The sequence below is a fragment of the Furipterus horrens genome, unplaced genomic scaffold (assembly GCF_987537825.1).
Source record: "Furipterus horrens unplaced genomic scaffold, mFurHor1.1.pri manual_scaffold_3, whole genome shotgun sequence".
NCBI lineage: Eukaryota > Metazoa > Chordata > Mammalia > Chiroptera > Furipteridae > Furipterus > Furipterus horrens.
The window spans coordinates 18597040-18623925 of record NW_028327173.1 but is presented as its reverse complement, the minus strand read 5'-3'; the positions used below and the strand labels follow the sequence as shown (position 1 = coordinate 18623925).

The window sequence follows — 26886 nt, the reverse complement described above, 5'->3', positions numbered from 1 at the left end:
ATGATTTTCAAAATATATTAAGTGCATAACTATGTACAGTACACTACTCTTTGCTTTATGTGTGTAAAATACCTCCAAAAGGACATTTCAGAAACTGATTACATTTATTGCCTCTGGGGAGGGGAACTAGGCAGCCAGAGGAGAGAGAGGAAGACTTTTCACTGTGTATCATTTGAATCAGTTAATGAAGCATCTTTTCAAAATATAATTTAAGAGATAAATACAAACAGGAAAGAAAAAAAAAAAAACCTCCTTGTGGTTCTAGGTAAACTGAGTTAGTGAAAAGGGAACCAAATATTTATTGAGCTCCTACCAGGATCCAGATATCGTTCCAAGCTCTTCCACCTACACTACCCCATTTAGTTCTCCTGGTATTTCACTGAAATGGGATAAATTATTCTTATTTTACAAGTGAAAAAGTAGGTTAAGTTGGTCAAGTAATTTAGTCAGTATCAAGCCTAATCCCGCTCCAAAGCTTCAGCCCTCTCCATTTTCTACACTCTATTGAAGCAAAGTGTCTTATTAAAAATATATATATATATATTAGTATTATTTATTGGGCACTTGCGAGGTGCTGGGAATAGTACAAGTGCTTTACGTAACAATTCTCAAGTCTAGAAGGCTGGAATTTTTATCCCCTTTTTACGGAGAAAACAAACGAGGCTCAGAGACAGAGACGTGGCGTATAAGGACCCCAAGGTCACAGCTACACAGCCGGTTCCAACCCATATTTAATTCCAAAGCTCCTACCCTAAAGTAGAGGCCTCTCCCGGGCCAAAACATAAAAGCAGGAACCCTGGTTGGGCGGGGGAGGCGGGGGCAGTGCGAGGGGAGTATGGGCACTTCCGCCCGGAGGGGCAAAGCCAGTTGCTGCGGAAGTCGATGCAATCCAGCCATTGCGAGCCTGCGAGAGGATGTGTCAGGAAGGCAGGAGCCAAGGGCCTCCGCACCGCCTCTGCCCCCTGTCCATCACCTGGCCCCGCCCCATGCTGGCGCACCCCTGACAAGCTCCGCCCCCACCCCTGGCTGGGCGGGAAGCGAACGCGCGTTCCCTCCCGTTACCGCCCGCCTGCGGGGAGGGCGGGGGAGGCGGGAGGCGCGCGCTCGCGAGGTGCGTGCTCGCGTACGTCGCCGGGGTTCAGCTGCGTCGATCTCGCCGTCCGCCCGTTGCTGCCGTCGCTGCCGCCGCCGTCGCCGTGCTCTCGCTTCACCGGCCGCCGCCTAAGGGGGTTGGGGCCGGGCCAAGCTACCTCCGCCGTTGCCGGGATGCCGCGCGTGTACATTGGCCGCTTGAGCTACCAGGCCCGGGAGCGCGATGTGGAGCGTTTCTTTAAGGGCTACGGGAAGATCTTGGAGGTGGATCTGAAGAACGGGTGAGGAGGGCGTAAGAGGGGCCGCCCGGCTGGGAACAGGGCCCCGGCGGTGGCGGGGATGCCGCGGGGACGAGAGAGGGAGCCCTGCCCGGTGCGGAGCTGCCATGGGCCTGCTCCGGCTCCGCCATAGTAGCGGCGCCTCGGGGGCGCGAGTAGGCCCGGGTTCCCACTGCGCCTGCGCGGGTGGGGGTGGTGGAGGGAAATGGGAGCAATGGTGAGGCTCGGAGTGGGACGGGGAGAAGGAAAACCCGAGTGGGATTGGGGCTCCAGGCGGGAGTGCACAGCTTCAGGGCGCCGAGGAGGCCGGGTTTTTTCCGTCCCAGGCACTGGGAACGGGACCCGGTTTTTCTCCAGCTAGAGACCGACCTTTCCCGCTCTAAGGGCTGCTGGAAATAAACAGGCAGGATTTCCTGCTCCCCTTTCACCTTTTCCCCAGTATAAAGGACCAGACGGTCACAACGCATCTTTCCTGGGGATAGCAGCTCTGGAGAGAGGCCTTGTTTTAGACTTGCCATGTGCCACACTTTTTTGAGGCGGGAGACTCCGGTTTGAGTAGTGACAGTTTCGAAAGTATCATCTTGCCGTGCTGAAAGCCTTCACCGTTCCCTCTACAAGGGTAAAGTCTTAACTCGTTATCTTTAAGACTCCGTACAGAGTTTCCAGGCTGTGGTTTCCGTTCTCCAGCTTGCCAGAAAAATTGCTTTGTCGTTGTAGAATTCGTTGGAGATCAGTGGCCACCCTGGCTAGTACGCGTCAGCTAGCTACTGTGGACTGAGACGCACAGCTCCAAATTGATTACTGCCTCCCTGGGTATATGGTCTGTTACTTGTATTCCTAATCTACTTTGGCAGAGCAGGGCCCGCAGGAGCTGCGTATTTCAGGGGAAACCCATGAGGAATCAGGTCTGGAAAGGATACTCAGCGGGGAAAACTTGCCAGAACCAGGAAATTTTAGGTAGGACTTCAAAGACATGGATATAAAAATTAAAAGGAGTAAGGGGAACATTTTAGAACCTTGGCTTTTTTTTTTTAAAAGACCTACTTTGCAACAGGTCTAATGTTGCTACAGTTTATTCCCCAGTAATATTGTTAGCAACTAACACTAGAGTAGTTATGGAATATACCTAAATGTAAGTGGCATATTTGAGAAAAATTGGTAGCTACCATATAGTAAAATTGTTGGCTGGGTTTTAAAAAGTCGTTTCAAATTGATCGTTAGGAAAAAAATCACCTTCTTACTCGGGAAAATGTCCTCAATAAATTTTTTTTTTTATGAGTACTGACTTCGTTTAGAGTAAAAGACTTAGGAAAATACTCAGTACAATAGAGCTTTCAGTTCTTAAGGGTTTTTTTTTGTTATGTGATACATATATATCTGAGAGAACAAGTTAAATTTTCCAGTTTTCTTCAGAGCCCAAATATGTTGACAGAATAACTTAATTTTATGGGGCAAGTATGAGTTTTGAAGCTAGACAGATTTGGGTCAAATCATACCTTCACCACTTAGTATCTGTGGGCAAGTTATTTCTCAAATTCTAAGTTTCCTCACCAGGAAAATCAAAGGTAATAATTGTGAAGCATTTGGCTCATAGCTGTAAATGGTAGCTATGATCACAGAAATTTGATCGTGATGTTGAGGAGACATCTTGTGTTTTATAACATAAAGCATATTTGGTGAGGTCTATTTTCTAAGGTTGCTCAAGTGACAGTGAGCAGGAAATGATGTTGATATCAATGGGAAAACTGATTAATTGAACAGATAGTTTATAACCCATCAACAGGATGCCTGCTACTATGCCAATGAATTGGGGAAGAGACAGAAAAGAATTCTGTTCTGGAACAAATTAAGTGTTTATGGTTATAAAATGTATATTTTGAGTTAAATGCTTGCTCTCGCTTTAAACTCAAACAAGTAAAACTAGGAATGGTTTGTTGGAAAGGAATTTAAAGAATGAATTGCCTAGGGCTTGAAATGAAGGAGAGAGATCTGGGAATGGTGTATGCCGGAACAGGTAATGGAGAGATGGTCCAATAAGGAATAATTTTGAGAAGTAATAAACAATGTAGTTTGGGTTGAGTCTCATTAAGGATCTAGAAATATAACAACATAAACCAGAAACGACTAAGATTTTTTTACACTAAACAAAATCATAGATTAGAACTTCAAAGGCTTTAGAGAGAGAAATTGAGCTACACTGGAAATATTGGAGAAAGGACAGATTCTTCCAGGACCCTAAATATCTAGGTCTCCTGGGGAACTGTAGGATCTTACAGTTCTGCTGCTAGACCATGATGTGCATGAAATTTGTGGCTGAAATGAGTAGGAAGTTATTGCAGGGATTTGAAGACCGGTGTGACAGTCAGCAAGTGGGCACAACTCCTGCTGCATTCCAGAGTCTTTACAAAGGAAAATGACTGAGCCAAGAACCAATGGTATAGATGCATTTCAAGCAAGAATTGTCTGGACAAGATGGCAGAAGTTGCAGAGGAGTGTGAAAGGAAGGAAAGAAAAAGATGGCATAATATAGCAACGTGTGTAAGATTATAGCCCTGAAAACAAAGAAGGATAGTAGATCTCCCTGAGAAGTGTTTTTCAACATACCTGGTTTGTGATTAATAGTAATTGAAACTCAAAAGCAGATTTTGGGTGTACAGGTCATTTAAGAATTGCTTAAGAGTTCAAGTTTGAAGAAGGGAGATATTATCAGTAGGCAGATACATCAAGCTGCACAGTCGTGGGTAAAGTTCAGAGTTAATTACATAGGCTTGAAGTACAGTACTGCTGTCCTAGAAAGTTGACCAAACGAGGAAGCAGATGAGACTTCAGTGTCAGAGAGGCTTTTAGGGGCCCTCTAGGGATTTGAAGAAGAGGGATGTGTGGCCGTTGTGCCAGGCACGCCTAGTGTAGACCGCCTTTGTTTCTAGAGAGCTAGGACCACAGACAGATACGGATGTCCCAGGACTGTAGGGACCACTCCAGATCCCCTTCGGGGGTCCTACATTTACTCATACCTGCCACTCTACCTCCAGCAAGAGCCACCCTGGAGGTCAAGGAAGCAACAGTATTAGCACCTGCTTATAGCCTTCCAGCTCCATGGTAACCTTTGCTGCCTTTGATTATTTGTGAATCCTATGGGCTTTCTTTTTTATTACTAAAATCACTGTTCCCATGTAAAGTGTAGAAGGTTTTTTGATACAGTAGTTTCTCTTGCCACAAAATTATGTGGTTTTAGTCAAAGATCTTTATATCTTAATTTTTCCATACTCTTAACAAATAAAACTTTTCACGTCCTAAGATTATTTTACTTAACTAGTAGCTGGACAGGTAACCCCCCAAATTATTGAGGTGGTCGGTTTGGTTTTGTTGTTTGTCTTTGTTGTTGTTCATTTGTTTTAGTTTGTTAAAGGCATGAATTAAAACTCTCGAGGAAAGCTTGGCTCTACATTTCAGAACCTGTGTTTCGTATTACAGTGAAATTGTGAATAGCCAGAATTTTAAGGGATGTCCTGATCTGTTTAATTGGATTTTCACGATACCTAAGTATTATCAGGAAGTTTTGTTTTCACCCTTGTTAAAAATTCCTTCAAGTAGCCCTGGCCAGGTGGTTCAGTTGGTTGGAACAACGTCTCCTACACCAAAAGGTTGCAGGTTGGATTCCCAGTCAAGGCCCATACTTAGGTTGTGGGTTCGATCCCTGGTCGAGCACAAACAGGAGGCGACCGATAGATGGTACTCTCTCACGGTGATGTTTCTCTGTGTCTGTGTCTCTCTTCCTCCCTTCCTCCCTCTCTTTCTCTCTCTACTTAAAATCAGTAAACATATCCTCACTGGGTAAAGATTTTTAAAAATTCCTTCAAGTAGAAGATACCTTATTTAATTTTTTAAGTATGTTAAGACTTTCAATGAGTTCAGTCCTTATATTTGTTTCTGATCACTGTGGGCATTGTTAGTCCTCAGCTAAGATGAATCTCCGACCAACTCCAGAACCTATGTGTGAATTTTACCTTTTGACTGTATGGAAGGGAGCTTGTTTTTTCCTGTCTTCTTTTCAATGGGCAGTAAAGGAAATAATTTAATGTTCCAGGTTAGGTTTCTGATTAATTGAATCGTTTAGTTTATTCTTAATCATGTGAGAGATTACCTTCATCCATCACCAAAAAGCAAATAAACACTTTATCATTTTGTATGGTAATACTACAACGAACTGGTGATGGCAGTGACAGAAGAAAAACACTGTGTAAGGACTCCCATTACCTTTTTGTTCTTGGGTAGTTCTGTTCTCAAAAATAATGTCACATTTGAACCCACACAGTCGCAGTCTTTGAATCTGTGTTAAGTAAAGCATTGGTTCTAGATTAATTTTATGATGATCTAAGAAGAGATTAAAACATAGCTTTCTTTAAAGGAGTGTTTGAACAACTGTTTTATACGTAGTTAAAATTAACATTTCAAAATAGTATGTATTTATTTCTGATTATAAAATTTTTATGTGCTTTTTGTAAATTTTTTGAAATATAAAGGTAAATTTTTAAAATCATCCAAAGATGACACTTGTATTTTGACACTTTTACCTTCTCTTTCTCACTCACTGTCTTATTCCTCCCCCTCCTTTTTTTTTAACATATTCAGAATCATACTGTGATTCTATGTTGTAACTTCTAACAGCCTCATGATCCTTTTCCTTTGTCATTGTGTTCCTGATTATTAATGGCTACATAGTATTCCCGCATATAAATGCTATTTAATGTACATAATTGAAACCATGTTGCAAGACATTTAGGTTGTCTTTGGTTTTTCACTGTTCTATGCACATAAAACACTGTGGTGAATATCCTTGTACACATTTCTAGTTATTACCTCAGGGCAGCTTCCTAAAAGTGGACCTTTAGAGTCAGTATATACTCATACGCATTTTTAAGGCTTTTGCTATATCATTTGATTGCCATTACTCTGAACAAATAGTATTTATATTTTTACCTGCACTGTGTAAGAATTTCTATTTTTCTGAACTCTCAGCTATCCTTTGTTATAATTTTTTAATATTGTGATTTTTTTAAGTTAGAATGTTTAAAATTATGAGGAAGTTATCTTGAAGCCTTTCAGGCTCATCCCATTTAGCCTACCAAGTGTAACAAATTCAAGGACTTCTTTAAAAAAACAAAAATCTTTTGACTGATTAGAAAATAAATGTAGGCTCATGATAAATCATTTAGACAATACCAAAAGCACAAAGTAAAAAAGAATCATTAACAATCTTTTTACATAGGCATGGTCTTACGTGCAATTTTATGTCCCACTTTTTCTACTTAATTCATCTCATGTATTTTTCCTATTACATTAAAATCTTTCTCATGCACACCATTTTAATGGCGGCATAAAACCCGTTGTACAGCTGCATCATGCTTTACACAGCCATTATTCCGAGGTTGTCTTTAAATTCTTGCTGTTAAAAATAACCCTGTGGTGGATATCATGTGCATAAAACTTTGTTTGCATTTTTATCGTCCCTAAGGACAGATTCCATGAAGTAAAATTCATGTGTCACAGCCGGAATAAACATTTTCAATACATAGAGCCAAATAAGTTTCCATCCTGGCAGCACTGAGTATCCGTGTTGTTTAAAATCTTTGCCACTGTAACGAGTGAAATGGTCTTATGTGTTTTAACCAAGAATTTTTTCTTAAGCAAATAAGACATAATGAGAAATAGGACAGTGGATTAAATAGCAGTCTGTTGTTGTTTTATTAGTAGCTTGACCAGTACAAATGTGACAAGTTGTTTTTGTACTGAAGTCTTTTGCTGAAGTCAACCTATCTCCAAAAAAATTTATTAATAAGTATGTTACTTTATTTTCCCTATGACATGGGTAATGTTTTAATTTCTCATTTTGGTGAGTCAGTGCCAGGAGACAGTGCCATACAGCGATTTTGACCAAATGTTACTAGCATCAGTTGTCCTGGCTCAGCACTTCCGCTCCTTGGTCCCGGCTTCCCCCAGTCGGTGATCTGAATAAACATTATCTATTTGGCCAAGTCGTGTTAAACCCTCTTCCTCAGCTTACTATCGTGCTCCTTCCTTCTTTTTGAGGCAGCAAATGAATAAAAGAGCCATGTGAAATGTTTGTCTCTTAGTTAAAGATAGGTACAGGGTGTAGACTAGATAAAATATGCTTTGGATTACCAGTACTTCTGAATGCTTCCAGATAATACTTTGAGCTCCTCAGAAGAAAGGTAGTCCTTAAGCATCGGACAGAATACTATTGGAGGTGGTATTTAGAAAGTTGTAAGCTAACACTGGAATTTTAAAGCTACAATGTATTAACAATGTTCATTCGTCTGACTTATTTTAACTGTGTATATCAAACACTTTCCAAACAAATGTTTCTAGTTTGTACTGATGGGGAAACTGAGGCATGGGGAGATGAACTGACTGGCCCAAGGTTACAAAATGAGTTCCTGACTATTCTGGAAACTGAAGATCTTTCCTGTTCACATTCCAGATGTAGCGTGACTGTTAGTCAAAGCTTCTCTCATGCTGCTGCTTTCCAGATAATTCAGTCTTGTCCTTTTGGGACTTGTCTCCAAGGGTGCAAAGGTGGTTCAGGTTCCACAACTTGTTCAGTCTTCAGTTTCTTGGCAGAGGCTTCCAACAAGCTGACAAGTTACTGCCAAAAAGTATGACGGGTGGTACTTTTTATGACATTGGCCCTGGACAGAGACTACTAGTGATTCTTCACATCAGGCTACTCTTTGAAGAGCTGTAAGGTAGTATTTGTGCAGTAAGTGCAATAGATGACCTCTTTCCTATTAGCAAGGGATCAGACTGTGCTCTGAATTTGCATTCCCATATTTTGAGGAAATGACCTACGTATGACCTTTTCTTTGTATTGAGATGAAAGTCTAGAAGGATCTGAACTCAAATGGTACCTGGAGAAGGACTTTAAGGATACTTGTATCCTTCTGCGGGGTCCCCCAACAATGTCTTTAGTCCTGAATGCTGGAATGGGGGGAGTGGGGCTTCCTAAACTGAGACCTCTTAAGACCTAGAAAAGGGCAGGGTGGGTGGGCGGTACTGACAGGAAGGAGGTTTGAATTCAACCTTCAGGAATGAAAGAATCAAGCAGGAAGCTCAGCGAGGGAGTCAAGAACCACAGACCAAGCACTTACTTTGGGAAAAGTTATTTCATATGGATGAAATAAAGCTATTTCATTAAAATATCACACAGCCGATTTCAAGAGAAGAACATCCCCAGGAAATAGCATGGGGAGTGTCATCTTTAACCAAAAATAAAAATGAGACAGCAACTGACTGCTGCCCGGGGACCGGGTGGGGGGCAGTTATGAAGGGCAGGAGAACAGCCAAGATGGTCCCAGAGGCAGGGCCTGGGAGAGGCTTGAACACCTGTCCCTCCACTTCGTGTCTTTAGCAGCAGGAACTGGTTTTCCTTGTAGCCTTGGTGTTGGAATCAGGCAGTGCTGTCTGCTGAGCATGAACCTTTACTTCATTAATCAGTTACATGATTTCATCTCTTGAGGTTTTTAAAAAATTGTTGATAATTGTGACTGAGACTTCGTGAACTTCAGTGGGTCATCAGGGAATAGTTGGCCACCCCCTTTTCTTGTGACACCTTTTCATTTCATTTACCCTTAATGTTGATGTGTCTGAAAATTGAAATGGACACAGGTGTGATTGTGTTTTCCCCCCTCCAAACCACCTCTAAGGAAAGCAGCCGTGTTGACTTTAAAATGTCAAAATAATAACATTTAGTTATGACAGGAGGTTCTGGATGTGATCATTTAATCTACAGACGATTTGCAGGTCTGTTGCTTTCTAAGGGTAGTCCCATTTTGTAGGATAGAATTATAACTGTAACCTAGTAAAAAGTGAATAGCTTAACGACCTTAGTTAATTTATTTAACAGCTCTGTATAGTTGAAACAAATTGGCAGGTAGGTACATAGGACAGTTACAAAGTAAAATAAATTTGAATTTGATACATATTTCTACCTCCTATTTTAAAGTTACTCTGTTTTATCCTTTAGTTTTTAGGATAACGATTGTTTCTATTTTTCCTCACTCCACTATGTGAATATTCCTTTAGAGATGGGCTGGTGTTTTCTTTATTGTTTGTTATCTTTCTCTGTTTTCCTAGACTGGTTTTAACATTTTTATAGGTTTGGTTCTACTAATAGTCTAGAGAATAATTGTTCACAACTTACTAGTTCTAGCACACTTAATGGTGGTATTTCTTGCAGTTTAATTTTTCTCATAAGATGTTCATATTCATGTGGGCATCTGTCACCCACAGCACCATTTGTTCCTGGAGTTTGTGTTTCTTAAATTGTGTTTGCTCTTGTGGACCACTTCTTACTCTTGGTGTATAGGAGGCAGTAGAACATGGCGGTGGAGTGTTGATTTTAGGTTAGGAGACCAGGGTTTGAAGAATCCCAGGTGTTGGGTATCCGTAGAGCAGTTAAGTAACTTTCATATATGAGATTACAGTAAGTGTCAAAACTGTGAACGTTATTACAAAGGAATCTGAACAAGGAAGGCGTCCTGGTGGGCAGTAGTAATCATGTTAGTGGTAGTTTGAAATTAAATCAGATCTTAAATGCTTATCTGCAAAGTACTTTTCTGTTTGCTATAACTCATATAGTTGGAGGTCTGTAAACCTCATAGTATTCTTTGATTTCTGGCCCATTTTTCCGTTATTCATGCTTATATTTTTTAATCCCAGTCATCATTCCTTACAAAACTTATTAAATGCATTTTTAAATACATAATATTGTCAATATCCACTCACATCCACCACCTCTAGGCCCAACTCTATCAATCGTCTCTATGCTGGTCTAATTTTTGCTGAGCCTAAAGTCAAAGACAGATTCCGGGGGTTGATATGGGACCTCCAGAATGGGATTTGCACAGAATAATCTTATTTTTCCTCTATTCTTCTAGTCTGTTATATTCTGAACCCACACATGTTTTCGGAAGGACCAGATGGCTGACACTGGCTAATGGGAACCAAAAGACAAGAGTGAAAGTAACCTGATTGTTTACATACCCCAAGCTAGAGGTGCTTCACCCTGCCCCAAGATAAACTTGTTTTTTTCTCTGGAGACTTTACCCCACTGTGTCTAAAAACTTTGAATACAGCCTGGCTTCTCTGAGGTTAGATTATCAAGTGAAGCAACAGCATTTGTTGAATGAGAAGAATTATACTCAGGACTGTGGGAGGGAAGCATCAGCCTTTACAAAGGCAGTGTAACCTTGTGGTTAAGAGCTTGAATTTTCAAGTCAGATGGATTTGGGTTCAAATTTAGCTATTAATTTATGAGCTCCTTGACAATGAGCAAGTTGCTTAGCCTCTCCAAGCCTTGATCTTCTCATTTGTAAAGTGGGAATAGTAGTAGTAGTAGTAGTAGTAGTAGTAGTAGTAGTATACTCTGCACCTATGATATGAGGGATGAATTAAACATGGATAATATTTACTGTGTGCTAGACACTAAATATTAACTTTCATTATTATTACTAAGGAGCTCATAATCAAATGAGAGGATAAGCACAAAGAAAAAAGAACAAGGCTTGAAAGGACACAACAACATTATGTTAAACATAAAATGAACAGAAGTGTTCAAGTGTTGAAGCTGTAAGGAACATGCTAAAATCATTGGAGTCGAGCAAGTTTCTGAGACTCATGAAAGAGTATATGGAAGACGATTGATATTCACCTTGTGTAATCAAAGCATTCCAGATTTAGAGAATGAGACAAACAGATATTTAGGAGTCATTATAGACCTCTGAGCAAAAGAATGATAAAGTAGCTGCCCTTCCCTGCTACATATAAAAAGACAAGTTGACTAAGTAAAGATAGCCATATCCTAGCAGGTGGAGACAGCCCCCCTGATGGCCCAACAGAATGAGAAAGTTGCAGAACTGGGCAGCAGACTGAATGGCCAACCAGAAAGGAATAGTCAAAGGTGATTACAAGGTTGTTGAGAATGAATTAGATGGTCAGGGATCCAGAAGAGAGAAATCATGAGGTAGGTTTTCTTCTTTGAAGGTGGGGAGAGATCAAGTGCAGACTGAGCTGTGGCCAACGTTTGCAGACCAGGAATCCACACTAGCTCTAATCAGAGAGCTCTTGGTGTGCAGGAACTGCCGGTTTGCCGACGTGAAAAGAGCCCCAGAGTGGGTATTGGTGAGTCCTGAAGTCGCGCCCCAGCTCTGCCACTCAGTGAGCACGGGTAAGTCATCCACCTTCTCCGGGTGGCCTTGATGGCCCTCCCTCCTCTGAGGCTAAAGAAAGGCAATCCAGAGTTCCCAGAGCAGCCTCCTTCCTGTCTCAAGATAGGAGAGAATCTCAGACCCTACGTCATGTAGTAGGAGCTCCTAGTTGTGGGTTATAAACAACCTTCTGTTCTGGGAAAGTCAAATTGCAACCATAATCAGTGACCCAAAGAAGTGAATGTGACGCTGGTTACTTGTACTCTGAGGGCCTGGCCACTGCTTCCCTGGAATGTAGCAGACCTTTGGAATCAGGGGCAGTTGGCAGTTCTCACTCACAAGCTTTTCTCCAGTTGGCCTCTCCTGAGCACTAGAGAGTTGGTTGCAGAAGTATCTTTCTGCAGTTTTCCAAGTACTTTATGCAGACAGCAAGAATTGCTGTGGTGGTTTTGTTTTGTTTTTAATTAGTCTCCTGTCGATGTGTCCTAACTTTCACCTCATAAACACCAAGTTGGCTGAAGCATAGGTCCAACACTGAGTGCTTTGAAAGAAAGCTGTTTGATTCCTGTTCACTAAATGCCATTTCTTTCAGGGTAGTAGATTTAAGGGCTCTGCCCTTAAAGTACAGTGCTATTGACCCTAATTTGAGGGTTCAAGCCAACCCATGGGTTAACTTAAACAGATGAAAATTTTTCCTTGGCTACAGCAACATCCCTAATCCTGACCAGCCATGGAGAGGTTCGGTTCTTACCAGGAAAATGAGTGAATGTGGGAATGGCTCACCACATTGGGAAAACAAAACTCACATCCTGCTGATGGTTGGCTGAGGACTGTCTTGTCCACATACAAAGAAAAGCATGTGGCACAGTTTTAGGACAAAGGTGAGCAGTGATCCACTGTGGAAAGGGGCAAATTTTTCTCACAGAGAGAACATCCAAGGCATGCCCCTCAGTGAGCAGTGTTGGTGGGTGACCACAGGCACACGCATGGAGGCTTGCTTTTCCTTGCTCCCCATACCCTCTCCCTGTCGGTTAGCCGGTATCCAGCACCCCCTTAGTCAGTCCCTGTCCGCGTAGCCACTGATCAGCATCTCTCCAGTGCAAGTCTTTCTTGTCATTTTTCAGACAGGACTTTTCTCCAGTCTCCCTCTTCAGAGATGATGTTTGGAAGACAGAGGTGACCCCAGGCTGTTCCAGAAGGGGTGAGGTGAACTCTCCCTTCTCCTCAGGGGAACACACCAAGTGGTATTTGGAACCATTGGTATAGGTTATCAGGATCAGGGAAAGTCTCTTTGGCAATAACGCACGCTCAGATGCTAACTTTTCAGTGAATTCTTCTAAAATTGAAGTCTTGAATACTTCAGTTTAAAAACATGCCATTCCAATTCTAGCACTTCAGCGTTGTGACTGACAGCCTGAGCAGTTCATTGAGCGTTGAATGAGAAAGATCATAGATAGCATTGTCAATGGCGGAAGAATGAGCTCAAGTTTAGAATAGCCCACATCATTCTGTGTGGCTTTTGTTTGTGGTGTCTAGCTACCTGGCTTTCCTTGGTAAGAATCATGGTGCCCACTTTTTTTAGGGAAAAAATAATAGGAACTCCCATCCCATCATTTTTTTCTCTCAATTTGTCAGAATAAAACATGACCCCAAGAAGAATTTGACAAAAGGCAATAGTAGAGAAATGTTGAAGAAAGGAGTTTTTCTTCTAATTGATAACTAAGTACATTTAATAATTAGGCCATGCTGTTTGTTCTTTCACACGGGCACAGGGGAGAAAGGTTGAGAGACACAACCTCTGGGAGTCCAGCTAGAGGAGGAATATTGGAGGGTTTCTGGTTGTTTTTGTTTTTAGCAATCCCTGCCACAGAGGGATTTTTAAATTTGTCTTCAATTTAGTCTCCAGAATTCCTTCATCTTCTTTATTTTCATACTAGAATTATTGAAAGATGGTGTTATGTTTTTAATTGAGCAGAAGAGATAGGGTGTCTGCAGCTAGAATTAAGAGCTGTATCATCTGTTGGGCTATGAGGCTTGTTCTCAGGTCACACCGGAGATATGTATGCCCATGTGTATTTAATATTACTCCTTCCTTTGACAAAGGAATCAAAAGGAGATTACTTTGGGGGAGCAGAGATTAGTTTCATACTATTCTCTGCAAAGCACAAATGGATATTAAAATGAATTTAGAAAGGTTCTCTGATGTTAGTTATTAGAGAGCCCTTTGCTTTCTTGAAGACACTAAAGTTTCAGAGACAGTTAAAGTGTTTAAATACAACAGTATGGGACCCATACAGTAATTAAAAGGTATTTTAAATGATAAAAATTAAATTTATCCCCCTCCATCTGTCACTCTTGTATACCTCGTGTGCTGCCACATTCGTTTAAATTATCCTGTCATTAAGCCAGAGGAGGACTAACTTTTATTTGTCATACTTTTGCTGTTAGAAGAAATCTTAGACAGCATACGTGGTATAGCTCCCTCATTTTACAGAGAAACCAGATTATTTAGAGGTGCTTTTCAGAGTTGGTTTATAGCTGAACAAGGCAAGGACTAGAACCCAAGCCAGTTCTTGTTTCTCCAGTCTTAACAGTTACAGTATACCTCAGTTTGCTCATCTGTTAAACAGGGAAAATAATACCTGACTCTTGTGAATATTAAATAACATTGTCTTGTATCTGGAAATTAGTAAATGTTAAGTAACATTTTATTGTTATTATTTAGTCTTTCTGCTTTATTTGGGGAACCCTTTCACTATTGAATGAAGTCATTCTTTGAGTAAAGCAGATATAAATAAACAGTAATGTGGTAGAAGCAACCACACTAACTTGATTTTGACTTTGCTCTTAGAACAGGCGTCTCTATCAAGTATGGTTTGTGGTTGTAGGAGGATATTTGGTTTAATCTTCCAACCGCCCTCCCCCCCGCTACATGTTAGTGGCAGAGAGAAGGGACAGGTGCCTGATTTACCCTTGGACTGGACTTTGACATTAAAATGTTACAGATAGATTTTGTAGCTTTTCACAGAGTAGTAGCTAGAATTTTCCTGTGAAATAAATTTGATCTTAAGTCAACTATTTTAACAAGTGACTTAGATTGCCCCCCCAAGATATGGCTACTAAGTGATCAACCTGTTGGGACTTTTTAGTAGTAAATATTAAGGAAGTTCTGTAGGGGCCATTCTTTAATAATAAATGGATCCCTGCTACTCAGAGAAGAACTTTATTGGCAAGGTGTGCCTTCCTTCAGCCTCAGCTACCAAGTGAGATAGGTCTGACTGGACATTTTAATTTTTGCTTTCAGATCATTGTGCCTCCACTTCACAGATTGTCAGAATGAGTTCTGCATGTCAGCCTTGGAGCAGAATGAGCTTGCACAGGAGGCTCGTTGAATCTGGAAGAATGCATTGCCTCATAGGTCTAGCATACGCTTCACTTGTTAATAACAGTTTGATTTTTCATTGCAGATGACTTGCAGAGCCTAGGGTCCTGCATTCTCTGACCCCCCAAGCAACTGTAAACCCTAATTATTTTGAGGAAAACTGTAGCTGTTTTTCCTGTTTACTTACTCTTTAGGAGTCTGTTTTCCTTGTAATGTCGCGTTAGATGAGTTGGCGTCATTGAATGGTGCTGAGCCGGAGGGGTGTGGAGAGCATCTCAGGAGGCCCAAGCTGAGCGCTTCTCTCATCCTGCTTTACTGGCGTCAGGCTCGCGCTCAGGACGCCAGGACAGTGATGCTGGGGGCAGAGCAGACCTCTGACCAGCTTTGACAGCTCTTAATTAAGGAAGGTTCTTTTGGAAGGAGGGGTACTTTAAGAAATAAACCTAAGTAGGAAGTAGTTAGATTTTATTTTTTATTTGCTTTTCAAATTTTTTTCTCCAAAAATGATAGGATAGCTTTCCTCATGACCCACCCGACTTTGGAAAGGAAAAGGCCGTGGCAATATATTTTATGTATTAGAGATTTTTAGTGACTAAAGCACTTTTAACATAGAAAATCAATGATTTAGAGAGGCTTTACTTGCTCTGTCAAATAGGACATCGTATTCAAAATCATTGTTATTAAGCTGCTCAGCAACTCTAGCCCCTGGAATTAGGAAACCGTGTTTTAAAGACTTCATAGCCCGTAAAGGGAGCCAGGTGCCTTCTGAATTGTGTTACTACAAAACATTTCCCATTAAACAACTGGGTGTGTCTGTGTTAGATTTTTTTAAGGGAGTTGAGATTGAGTGACTCTTAACATTTGAATGCCATTAATAGACATTTCTGCGTAAAGAACCCTCTGAAATTGTTAGCTGTGCATTGTCATCTTGAGAGACTCTTGTTGGAAACGAACTCTTTAGTAAAGAAAGAATTCTGCAAGACTGGGATCTCTCACGTAACATGTTGTTGCGTGCTAATGAATCTGGAATCATTTTGGTCAGCCTGAATGAACTTGTGGCAAGTTTTGTAACCTGTTTAAATGCAGAGAAACACTAAGTTTGCCAAATGTGCACAGCTTTGTTAGACTAAAGACATTGCTGGTAACTTTCCTTTGTGATCAGATATGATCGTTAAGATCGTTTTGGTTTTTAAATATAGGCTGTGGTCAGAGCCATGATAGATGATAGACCAAACTGAAAGTTTATTGATAACATAGTTTATAGGGTGTTTGTTTAACCTTGCTTACAAATATTTTACAATTTTTGTGCTTTTTTTGTTTTATAAGTTGTACTCTATAACAGGCATTAATAAAATTTTGGAGTGAGTTTGTTTTCCTTCGGGTATGTGTTAAACTACCAAACCGCTTCACAGGGAAATTCCTAGCAGTAGTTTGCATGGGAGTTTGCACAGCTGTATATAGGTTTAGATCATTCCAGCCTACCTATGGAGATGAATTTGGAATAGCATGAGGAAGTGAATAGCTCTGGATATTTTTCACTGACAATTTGTAGAACATTTATTCATTTGTGACTAATTTGTTTAGGTAGAGGAACAGGAACTTTTTTAAAAAATTCTTTCACCAAGGAGATTAGAGATGCAGAGATTATTTTTAACCTGTTACTCCAAACATGATATAACAGCTAAGGCACAGTGTCTGAGTATTTTGATACCTTATACCAAGTACCCCTGTAGAGGTCTTTGTAGTTGCCACCAACTACTTGGGGAACAAAAGAAATGGTCTCTATCTTTAGCTGGTCTCCTTCTAGAAAGACAGGAGTCTACCTTGAGAAGTCTCCCTATCCTCTTGTAGTGCCTGTTGGCACAAAGCAGAGTGGTTTCAGTTAAAGGGAGGAGAAAGTTGATCCTTAGTTTGCAAACCCCACATAACCTTTGCTAAGCATGAACCTCATTGTTTTCTCTTTAATATGGTGAAGCTAGATGTCAAAATGGTGCCAACCAGGATTTTGTTTGCTCTCTTCTAGATATGGGTTTGTGGAGTTTGATGATCTGCGTGATGCAGATGATGCTGTTTATGAACTGAATGGCAAAGACCTTTGTGGTGAGCGAGTAATTGTTGAGCATGCCCGCGGCCCACGTCGAGATGGCAGTTACGGTTCTGGACGCAGTAAGCATTTAAAGGGCATTTGTATCAATGACATGCCTTTGTTATTAAGTGTTAATTTTTTTAAAGTAATAAATTAATGTTACATTGAGATGTATTGATATTGAAGCCATTTGTTTTTAAAATTATGTATTTTTTTAAATGTAAAATTGCAAATAAACATCTTTGATAATGTTTAATTTTAAATAAATTAATGGCATAAATTTCTTGTTTTAATACTTTATAAATATGTTTAATGATGTGTGTTTGTGTTGTTGTTTTGTTTTTCTCTGTAATGCAATTGTTTAACATAGATTTAACAAAGACCTCAATGTTTTAATTAAAAGAATCCTTTGAGGCTAAGATGACTGCCTGTTCCATTTGCTGACCTTGGGTTACCTTTCCATGCGTGGCTCTTTGAACCATTGTGGCCCTTGGCTGACCAAAAACAGGAAGCCATGTGACGACCGCAACCTTTCCCCATTAGACCTGGGTGGTGAGGATCCCAAGGGTTAGACACAGATGAGATTAAACTGAAATAGGTGCCTGAAAATCTTTTTTTTGTTTCATATAAAATATTCACAAAAACTTTATAATCACTGTGAGTAAAACCAGTAACTGATTTAGTGATTTGGTTACTTATTTCTAAATTGTTAAGTTGTTAATAGTTTTTAATTTTTGCATGTTAATTTTAAATATAAATATTAATGAATATATACTTAAAACTTGGTAAATTGAGTTAAATTTTCATGTTTAATTGATTGCTTTTTTAAAAACTAGTTTGGATTTGAGGGTGGGGATAGAGTTAAAGTATATGCGGTGTTTGGGTTGGGGGTGAATGGTGTATTTAAGGGGAATTTGTGCTGTATCATTGTTTTCCTTTTCCTCCACCGAAGTAATCTTATCTATTTGAACCTTCCAAAGGTGGATATGGTTATAGAAGAAGTGGCCGAGATAAATATGGCCCTCCTACCCGCACGGAATACAGGCTTATTGTGGAAAATTTATCAAGTCGGTGCAGCTGGCAAGACCTAAAGGTTTGGACCCTGTTAACCTTCTGGGATAAGGTTGGGCAAGAGTTGGACCTGGCTGGGTAGGTCAGTTGGTTAGAGAGCCGTCCCAATACACCAGGGTTGTGGCGGTCGGGGCACAGAAAAGAATCGACTAAAAAATGCATAAATAAGTGAGCCAGCAAATCAGTGCCTGTCTGTCTGTCTGTCTCTGTCTCTCAGAATAAATGGGTGGGTGGATGGGTGGGTGGTTGGGAAGGAGGTAATTTTATGCAGGCCCAGGCATACACAGAATGTAATGATGTTTGAAAGCTTTCCCAAAGCATTTGGAAATTCTCTAAAGTTTCCATCTGAGTACAGAAGACACCAGAATTTCACTACTGCTGTAGGTCAATCTGTGTTACGTGAAATTTTCCTCCATAGAAAATGTTATAGAACAGCAATTTTCAGTGGTCTTTAATTGCATGGCACACATCAACTAATTAAAATTCTGTGGCACACCAAAAAAAGTATTTTTTGCCAATTTGACCCCCAAAATAGGTATAATTTTGATTCATTTACACCAGCTGACTATTGTTGTGTTGGCTGTTGTCATTTTTTTATTTGACAATTTAAGGGAAAAGAGGTCCATACCCCCGACTTAAGTCAGGTGTTGCATGTTTTATAAATTCTCGTGGCCCATAGGTTGAAAATCGATGTTCTAGAGGGACACCAGTGTAGGGTTTTTTTGGTTTTTGGTTTATTTCAATTAAGAAGTTACAACCACCAATGTTTCCTGCAACATTAGCTGTAGTCTGCAAGGTTATGTCAGCTTCCAGTGTAAATCCTCTTTTGTAAAAAGAATTATCTAACCCATGTTTTTTCATAAGGTTTTTTTGTTTTTCCTGGAATATTCTGAAAAAGTTTTAATGTCAAAAAATTAAGGTTCAGTGCTGTATTGACCATCTAGGATACTGATCCCAGCTCAGTCTTTGAGAACAGCATTTGTTTTTAATCTCAATAGGGAGGAAAAGCTTATTGAGAAGTGTTTCTTAAAAAAACTTTTTTTTTAAATTGATTATGCTGTTACAGTTGTCCCACTTTTTCACTCTTTGCCCTCCCTGAGAAATGCCTTAACCTGATGATCCTTAGGAGGAGAAACGTAAAGGGTTTTTAGAGTTTCCTATTGCTTCTCTTGAGTCTGTCATTAAACAAGTCATCTCTAGCAAAAGGAGTCAGCATATTTAGGCTCAGCAGTTGTGTTTTTTGTTTTGTTTTGTTTTGTTTTGTTTTTAATTTTTCTCCAAACAGTTTTTAGATAAGAAAGATTAGACCCAACAAAAGGTTATTCACACAGTTGGTCTTACTAGGATGCCGCGCTAGCTGCCAGCATTACAGCAGGCCCTTACCCGGTGTCTGCCGGCAGGAGGGCACTTACTGGAGGAAGGAGTCCAGTATTGAGGTTAAGGGTTGAACATCCGGAGTGGAAACTGGAAATGCTTTCAAAGTGTTTGGTTAAAATGGAGCCTAACCAATGTCCTCAGCTGGTTTTATATTGTATACCTTTGGTAGTTTCACTCTTAGGAAAAGAGGAATAAAGTTGACTTTCTAGTAAATCAAGGCAGCCCTAAGAGCAGGACTGAATCTCAGCTCTGCCATTTATCAGTTATTTTACTTTAGCAAATTACTTTCCTCGTCTCCTACTTATTCCTCAACCATAAAATGGACTAATACTCATTTTTACTCAAGGTTATGTAGGAATTGAATACATTTTTATATAAAAACCTGTAATGGTTCCTGGCACAATAAATGATAGTATTAATCAAGAAAATGCAAAAATAAAACAGATTTAGGGAATATTGTTACTTTTTAAATTTTTTAAATTCATACCCAGTGATGAGGGCATTGAGACAATGCAGCAGTGTACCTCTGGTGTCACTGAGGACTGGTAGTTTCACCCATAGTGTAGGTAGTACAGTCATGTGCTGGCTGCATATGACCACATTTCTTAGAACATGCGCCTGCCATTAAGCGCAGCCTGACTGTATTAAAGGATTCGAGTTCTGGAGGCTACTTGCTTATGTTCAGACCCTGGCTTACTCACTTACTACCTGAATGACCTTGAGCAGTTTACCTAACGTCTGTATTTCACTTTTCTCTTGTAAAATGGGGGTAATGATGGTATCTACTCACATGGCTGTAATTAGGACTGAATTAACTCATACTTCTCATACAATGAACATTCAACATGTTAGTTTAAGTAAAGCAGTTTTTGTACAAAGATGTTCATTGCTGGATCATGAATAAAAGCAAAAAGCTATATAAAACCTAAAAATTGCAACAGTTGGAAAATCCTTAGAAAAAAATACTGGACACACAAATTATGAAGACATGTAAACAATTTTTGATTCACTGAGCAAAGAAATAGTGTCAAATGGCATGTGTTTGGTGTTTATGACTTAGTAAAATATGGAGAAGTAGTAATAAAAATAAATTGCTACTGAATATTAATATTGAGTATATATTATACATAAAGAAGTCTGGGGAAGTTAGCCATAAGTCCCTAAGTTTTAAATTCATCTAAATTTCATTTTCTTTTCAAACCCTAATCAGCTCTGTCTTTTGTATATCACTTTAGTATTTATCGAGCATGTTAGTTGTATTCCCTCGTTGGAGTATAGTAAGTCCTTAAAGAGAGGGAGGAAAGCGGCTCCGAGTAGTGACAGGGCGTGTGGTCATGCCGCTCTGAAACCAGAGCTGGACAACACTGTTCTGTGGCCTCCTTGTCTTTTATTTGCTTTGAAGAAATAACAGTTTGAAATGAAATGGAGGTGCTAGTTTTATAATCCCTTTTTGTATTTGTTTACATTATCAATAGCTATACATATTCTTAAGTAAGAACTTAAAATGAAGTGGAAAAGTCCTAATTTAAAAGTAGTGATACAAGCCTCTAAAGCTTCTATAAACAAAGAAGATGCCAGTATTAAATCTAGAAAGTGATAGTTAACTAAAAATTTTTGTATTTACATGTAATTTCATTTAAAAGAACAGTAAAATGTTAATTATTTCTACCACCTGCCTAATGCGTGATGCTATAAAGAACCTCAGTAAATGGTTGGTGTATAACAGAAATATTTGAGTAAACTTTATTATGAGGAAAGCTGGCATTAGCTACTTTAGCAAAGTGTGTGTTAACCTATTCAGCAATTTTCTTTTTCTCTAGGATTATATGCGTCAGGCAGGAGAAGTGACGTATGCAGATGCTCACAAGGGACGCAAAAATGAAGGGGTGATTGAATTTGTGTCTTACTCTGATATGAAAAGAGCTTTGGAAAAACTAGATGGAACTGAAGTCAATGGCAGAAAAATCAGATTAGTCGAAGACAAGCCTGGTTCCAGAAGACGCCGGTCCTACTCCAGGAGCCGGAGTCACTCCAGGTAATGTTGGCATCGTTATGGGCGGAGCTCACTGTAAATTCGTTGATGAGTGCATAGGTGATCCCTTTTCGTTCTCCTGTTGATTCTCAGTAGCATGGTTCCAGCTGGGTCAGTAACTCAGAACTTCGAACTGAATATTGGTAAAGCTCTTGAACTCTTATGTCATTAATACAAATAGAAGTAAAGTCCTTTCTCTGAGGCAGTAATCAGTGACCTTTCCCGTTTCTTCTTGGGTTCGCCAGATCATAACCTCATTGGGGGCAAACATGGTCACTCATTAGTACCTTGGCTACTCTCCCAGTGCTTCAGCTACCCGGTAGTAGAGACTTTGTCTTACTCGGCAACTGCTCTGCAAATGGGCCAGGCACTTGTGAAAAGGCAAGTATGGTCCATGCCCTTGTGAAACTCAAATCTATGGAGAAGACAGGCGTGGAGGAAAGAATTACCGTCATGCCGAGTATGTCTGAGGAACTGACCATGGCACAGCCAGTCTGGAGCGCAGGCCAAGGCTTCCCTAAGGACGCATCATAGAAACTGAGCCCTAAAGGATAAGTTGGAGATGGTGGGCAGAGACTAGGTCTACCTGTTGGAATTTATTTTAGAGAGGAGAAGGCAGGGAGAAAGAGGAAGAGAAACATTGATGGGTTGCCTCTCATATGCGCTCCGACTGGAGACCAAACCCACAACCTTCTAGTCCGTGGGATGCTGCTTCTACCAACTGAGCCACACTGGCCAGGGCGATGTGTCTTAATTCTCCTTTTAATCATTGATATATCCTCCTTCACCTCCTCTGTTTTCCATGCAATTAGTTGTTTGAAGACATGGTTATCTGTTTTGAAGATTTTACTAACTGTGTCATTGCAGAGGTGTTTAACACATTCCTTTATCCTACCTCCCATATTCCCTACAAACTCGTAGTCATAGACGTTGAAGCATTCAGAGTAAGGCCGGTGTGCTTCATAAGTGGTGCTTTGTACTTTCTGTTGCCTCACTTATGTGGTGTCTGGATGTCCCCCTCTGGATGATGATAACAGGCGTCAGTGTGTTCAGGAGTTGGTAGCCTGTGCCATCCAGTATAAGGTTCTGCATCAGCATTTCACCTAATAGTTTTCGCATCTATTGATAATCATTATCTGGAGCCATTCATTAGAGATTGCCAAATAATGACCTTTTAATTTTCTCATTCTTTCTGCATTTAAAGGCTGTAATTCTATAAAGGATGATTTCCCTTATCTATTCTTTAGTTACCCACAAATAGAGTTTTTATAGGACGTGCAAAATAAAGTTGGATACCTTTATTTACCAACTTTTAGAATATTAAATGTGCCCTAGCAACCCCCAAAGGTGATAAGGGTGGTTGTTTGGTATCATTTTGAATTAATTCTTGGATGTTTATATATTTAATGTTGCATCTAATGCAGTCATGATTTTTTGTGCTCAAACTCTTCTGTTTTTTGGTCATTTGAAACCCTTCAAGTTGGCTCCAGTTTCAGTGTCTTTTGGTTTGGTTTGGTTTTTGTGTGAATGTGCTTTACTAAATACTTCTTCTGACTTTCTATTGTGAACATTTGCAAATAAAGTTTAAAGAATGGTTTACAAACACCCATATATATACCTTCCTTCTAACTTCAGCAGTCGTTAGCATTTTGCCTTCTTCTGTCTGTCTCTCTCTCCGTGTATGTACGTGTGTATTTATATGTATTTATACACACACCCTGTACATTTATTTTGTTGTAGCATTTGAAGGGAAGTTGTATAAGTTATGACACTCTGCTCTAAAATACTTCAGCATGTCTCCTAGAATGAGGAAAACCACACTTCTGTTTTCTAACCTAAGAACATTAATAGTGATTCTGTAAAGCTCTCTAACTTCCAGGCCATATTCCAGTTTCCCCAGTTGTTCCATGGATGCCTTTATAGCTATGTCTTTTTGCTTTTTGGTTTTGGTTTTTCCTGACCAAGATCCTATCTAGTCCAGTCACATATTACAAGCAATTGTTAGGTGTCTTCACTCTGAAGTAGTCTTCCTTCCCTCTAGCCCCTATGATATTTACTTTTCTTAGGGTTTGTTTGTTTTTGTTTTTAATCTATACTATCTCACATTCTGAATTTATTTATGTTTCATCTTGGTATCATTGAATTTGAACTTTATCTCCTGAAGCATCTGTAATCTGAAAGTTAGATCTAAAGAGCAATAAATGGCCAGAGTCCTTTCATAGAGGATGGTGCCCAGGAACCTTTGCAAATTTTCCTTTCTGTCGTGAACAGATGTTCTGCCTGCGCCCCCTTTTTTTGTTCCTTTCCTGCCTTATACCTGGTAGGCAGTGATAAGGAGACCCCCCAGCTTGGGCTCATTAAAGAATTTGTAAAGCTTGGGGTGTATTTTCTAAATGGCTCTGTGGTTGCAGTGAGTTGAATAGACTAGATAGGTGAAGGGCAAAGGGGTCTGCTGGGAGGCTGTTGTGGGGTCGCTCAGGGGCCAGCAGAGAAGAATCAAGTGGTTGTGGGTGAGGAAGTGGGTGCATAACAGCAGCATCTGTGGAAGTAAGGAAGGGACCCAGCATTGTGGGTCCGGGGGGAAAGTGGGTTCAGGATTATTAGAGTTGCAAGAGTTTCTGGTAAGCCCTCCAGGTGGAATGTTTGTAAGCAACTAGGTCTGTGGGCCTAGAGCACAGGAAAGAGTTCTCTCTGAACTTCAGTCCTGGACACAGTGCTGCACATACTTTGATCTTGAAAAACATGTCTTAGTTGACTCTCTTCAGCTAGGCTTTTGTCTGCAAGTATTATTATTATTTTTTAAATCTTTTCTTCCTGTAGGTCCCGCTCTCGTAGCAGACATTCTCGTAAGAGCAGAAGCCGAAGCGGCAGCAGCAAAAGTAGCCATTCTAAGAGTCGCTCACGGTCCAGGTAGGTCTGTCTTCCTCAGCATAAGTGGAGGGGTGAGCAGGAAACAGCCTTACCGTTTGCCACATTGATTTTAATCATGTTGCTACTAGTCTTATCTCACCCCAGTTCACCAACTCTGGACTAGGATCCTGGGCATTTGGAAAGCAGTCATTGGCCGTGCATTACATTGTGGGGCAGAGCTCCTCGTTCTTTTGGCCTTTCCAGCTGATGATTAGCATCAAGTGTGAAATTGCACGTGAATTCAACATCACTGTGTCTTCTCAGGTCGGGCTCCCATTCCCGCAGCAAGAGCCGCAGCCGCAGCAAGAGCCGCAGCCGCAGCAAGAAGGAGAAAAGCCGCAGCCCCAGCAAGGATGACAAGAGCCGCAGCCGCAGCCGCAGTGTGGACAAGCGCCGCAGCAAGAGCAAAGACCAAGTTGAAGAGAAGATTCAGAACAACAACAACGCCGGGAAGTCCAAGAGCAGGAGTCCCAGTCGACATAAAAGCAAGAGTAAAAGCAGAAGCAGAAGTCAAGAGAGGAGAGTGGAGGAGGAGAAGCGGGGGAGCAGAAGCAGAAGCAAGGAGAAGAGCCGTAGTCAGGAGAAAGGCCTCCATAAGAGCAGGAGCAGGAGCAAGAGCAAGAGCAAGGGAGGCAGCAGGAGCCGCAGCCGGAGCCGCAGCAAAAGCAAAGACAAGAGGAAGGGGAGGAAGAGAAGCCGGGAGGAGAGCCGCAGCCGTAGCCGCAGCCGCAGCCGCAGCCGCAGCAAGAGCAAGAGGAGCAGGAAGCACAGCAGCAAGCGAGACAGCAAGTCAGGCAGCAGCGAGAAGAAGAAGAAGGAAGATGCTGACCGCTCCCAGTCCAGATCGCGGTCCCGCTCGGTGTCAAAGGAGCAGTCCAGCAAGCCCGAGTCCAGCCAGAGGGAAGGCCGAGGGGAGAGCGAGGATGCTGGCACCAATCAGGAGACCCGGTCCCGATCGAGGTCCAATTCTAAATCCAAACCAAACCTTCCATCAGAAACACGCTCCAGATCAAAGTCTGCTTCAAAAACCCAATCTCGGTCCAAGTCTAGATCCAGGTCTGCATCCAGATCGCCTTCCCAGTCTAGATCTAGATCCCACTCAAGGTCCTAACTGGCTACGACCACAGCTGGAACTACCCGAGAAGTTTTGTACATGTTTGGTAGCCGTAGCACAAGTGATTGAAGTAGAACATACGTCACTGCTGTACATTTTTAACTCCCCTAATGGTGTGTCTACAATTGTTAAATCTAAGTGCTTCCTCTCTGTAAAGCCTCCTGGCACCAAGCCTTCCTGCTCGACTGAAAACAATCTTCTCTTTGACAACCCCCTGTCCTCATGGCCCACAGTAGAATATCCAAAATGCCTTGGCTTTCAGGCCTGGACTTTCTTATGGGGAGCTCAGTACCTGGATGGGTTTAAGGCCGGAATGATGACATAGGTAGGTATGGTGAGTTCAACCATTTTTGCCCCTGAATTGATGCCCTTTGATGTATGCCATTTAGTGAAAGTGCTAAGTCTTAAGTTTCCTACCACTTTGGTTTCATATTTTTGGACTTAACAAAGTTGTGAATAGCACAGTCAAGGAAAATTGATACCTGCAGTAACCCATAGGAAATAAACTATAGAGTTCCATATTCTGGTATTGTGATTATATTGTTTTATATTAAAAAAGAAAATAAAAGAATTTTTTTTTAATTTTATTTTTCCCCGTCTTGCAAAGTATAGTGCCCCCTGTTTCCATTAAATTTGAATAAAGACTATTTTTGCTTGACAAAATTTCATGGTGCTTGAATCAAAGTTGCATTTCCTGATCTCTTGATAACTTTTCTTAACATAAAAAGTTCAGTGTATAATGACTCTTTGGTTTCTTTAGATCATGGGTAGGGAGCCAACACTTCTTCCTAAAGGATTTTTCTCACCGAGTAGAACAAGATTTGGCCCTGACCGTTGTGGCTCCGTTGGTTGGGTGTCATACCACAAAGCGAGGGGTCACCAGTTCAATTCCTGGTCAGGGCATGTGCCTGGGTTGCTGGTACCGTCCCTGGAAGATGCACGTGCTAGAGGTGGCTGATCAATGTTCCTCACATCGATGTTTTTCTCCCTCTCTTTCTCCCTCCCGCTGTCTCTAAAAAGATTTAAAATCTTTTTTTTTTTTTTAAGTTAGGATTTAAACTCAGATTCAAGTCAAGCAGGGTTTCCACAAGACAATCTGCTTTCCTTAAGCAAAAATCTCTCAGTGGCTGCAGGACAATGCCACTAGCCCACCACTGTGAATAAACTAATTGCTCCATCATTTGAAGACGCAAAGGCCTGCTTGGGAGTGCCCATTTGTCTAAGCCCAGGTCATCATTCCACATTCTAGGTACCAAGAAATGATGAGAAGGTGGTACATTTTAACTTCTATAGTGGGACCGAAACAGTGCATTAGTGC

General features: G+C 40.9%; 1 protein-coding gene across 1 annotated transcript; it reads left to right on the top strand.

Moving 5' to 3' along the window:
• Window positions 1–1113: 1113 nt before the first annotated feature.
• SRSF4 (serine and arginine rich splicing factor 4) lies at window positions 1114–26236 on the top strand. Its single transcript, XM_090268962.1, has 6 exons — window positions 1114–1373; window positions 17002–17144; window positions 18045–18157; window positions 21333–21547; window positions 24365–24454; window positions 24719–26236. Exons 1-6 carry the CDS (start codon window positions 1267–1269, stop codon window positions 25563–25565), a joined length of 1515 nt encoding a protein of 504 aa, XP_090125088.1. The 5' UTR covers window positions 1114–1266; the 3' UTR covers window positions 25566–26236.
• The last annotated feature ends 650 nt before the right edge of the window (window positions 26237–26886 follow it).

What these genes read in the sequence shown, in the direction of transcription:
- SRSF4 (XM_090268962.1), top strand. Translation starts at nt 1,267, where the DNA reads ATGCCGCGCGTGTACATTGGCCGCTTGAGCTACCAGGCCCGGGAGCGC. An exon ending in GAGGTGGATCTGAAGAACGG is followed by an intron (nt 1,374 to 17,001) that starts GTGAGGAGGGCG and finishes GCTCTCTTCTAG; the next exon opens with ATATGGGTTTGTGGAGTTTG. An exon ending in AGGAGCCGGAGTCACTCCAG is followed by an intron (nt 21,548 to 24,364) that starts GTAATGTTGGCA and finishes TTCTTCCTGTAG; the next exon opens with GTCCCGCTCTCGTAGCAGAC.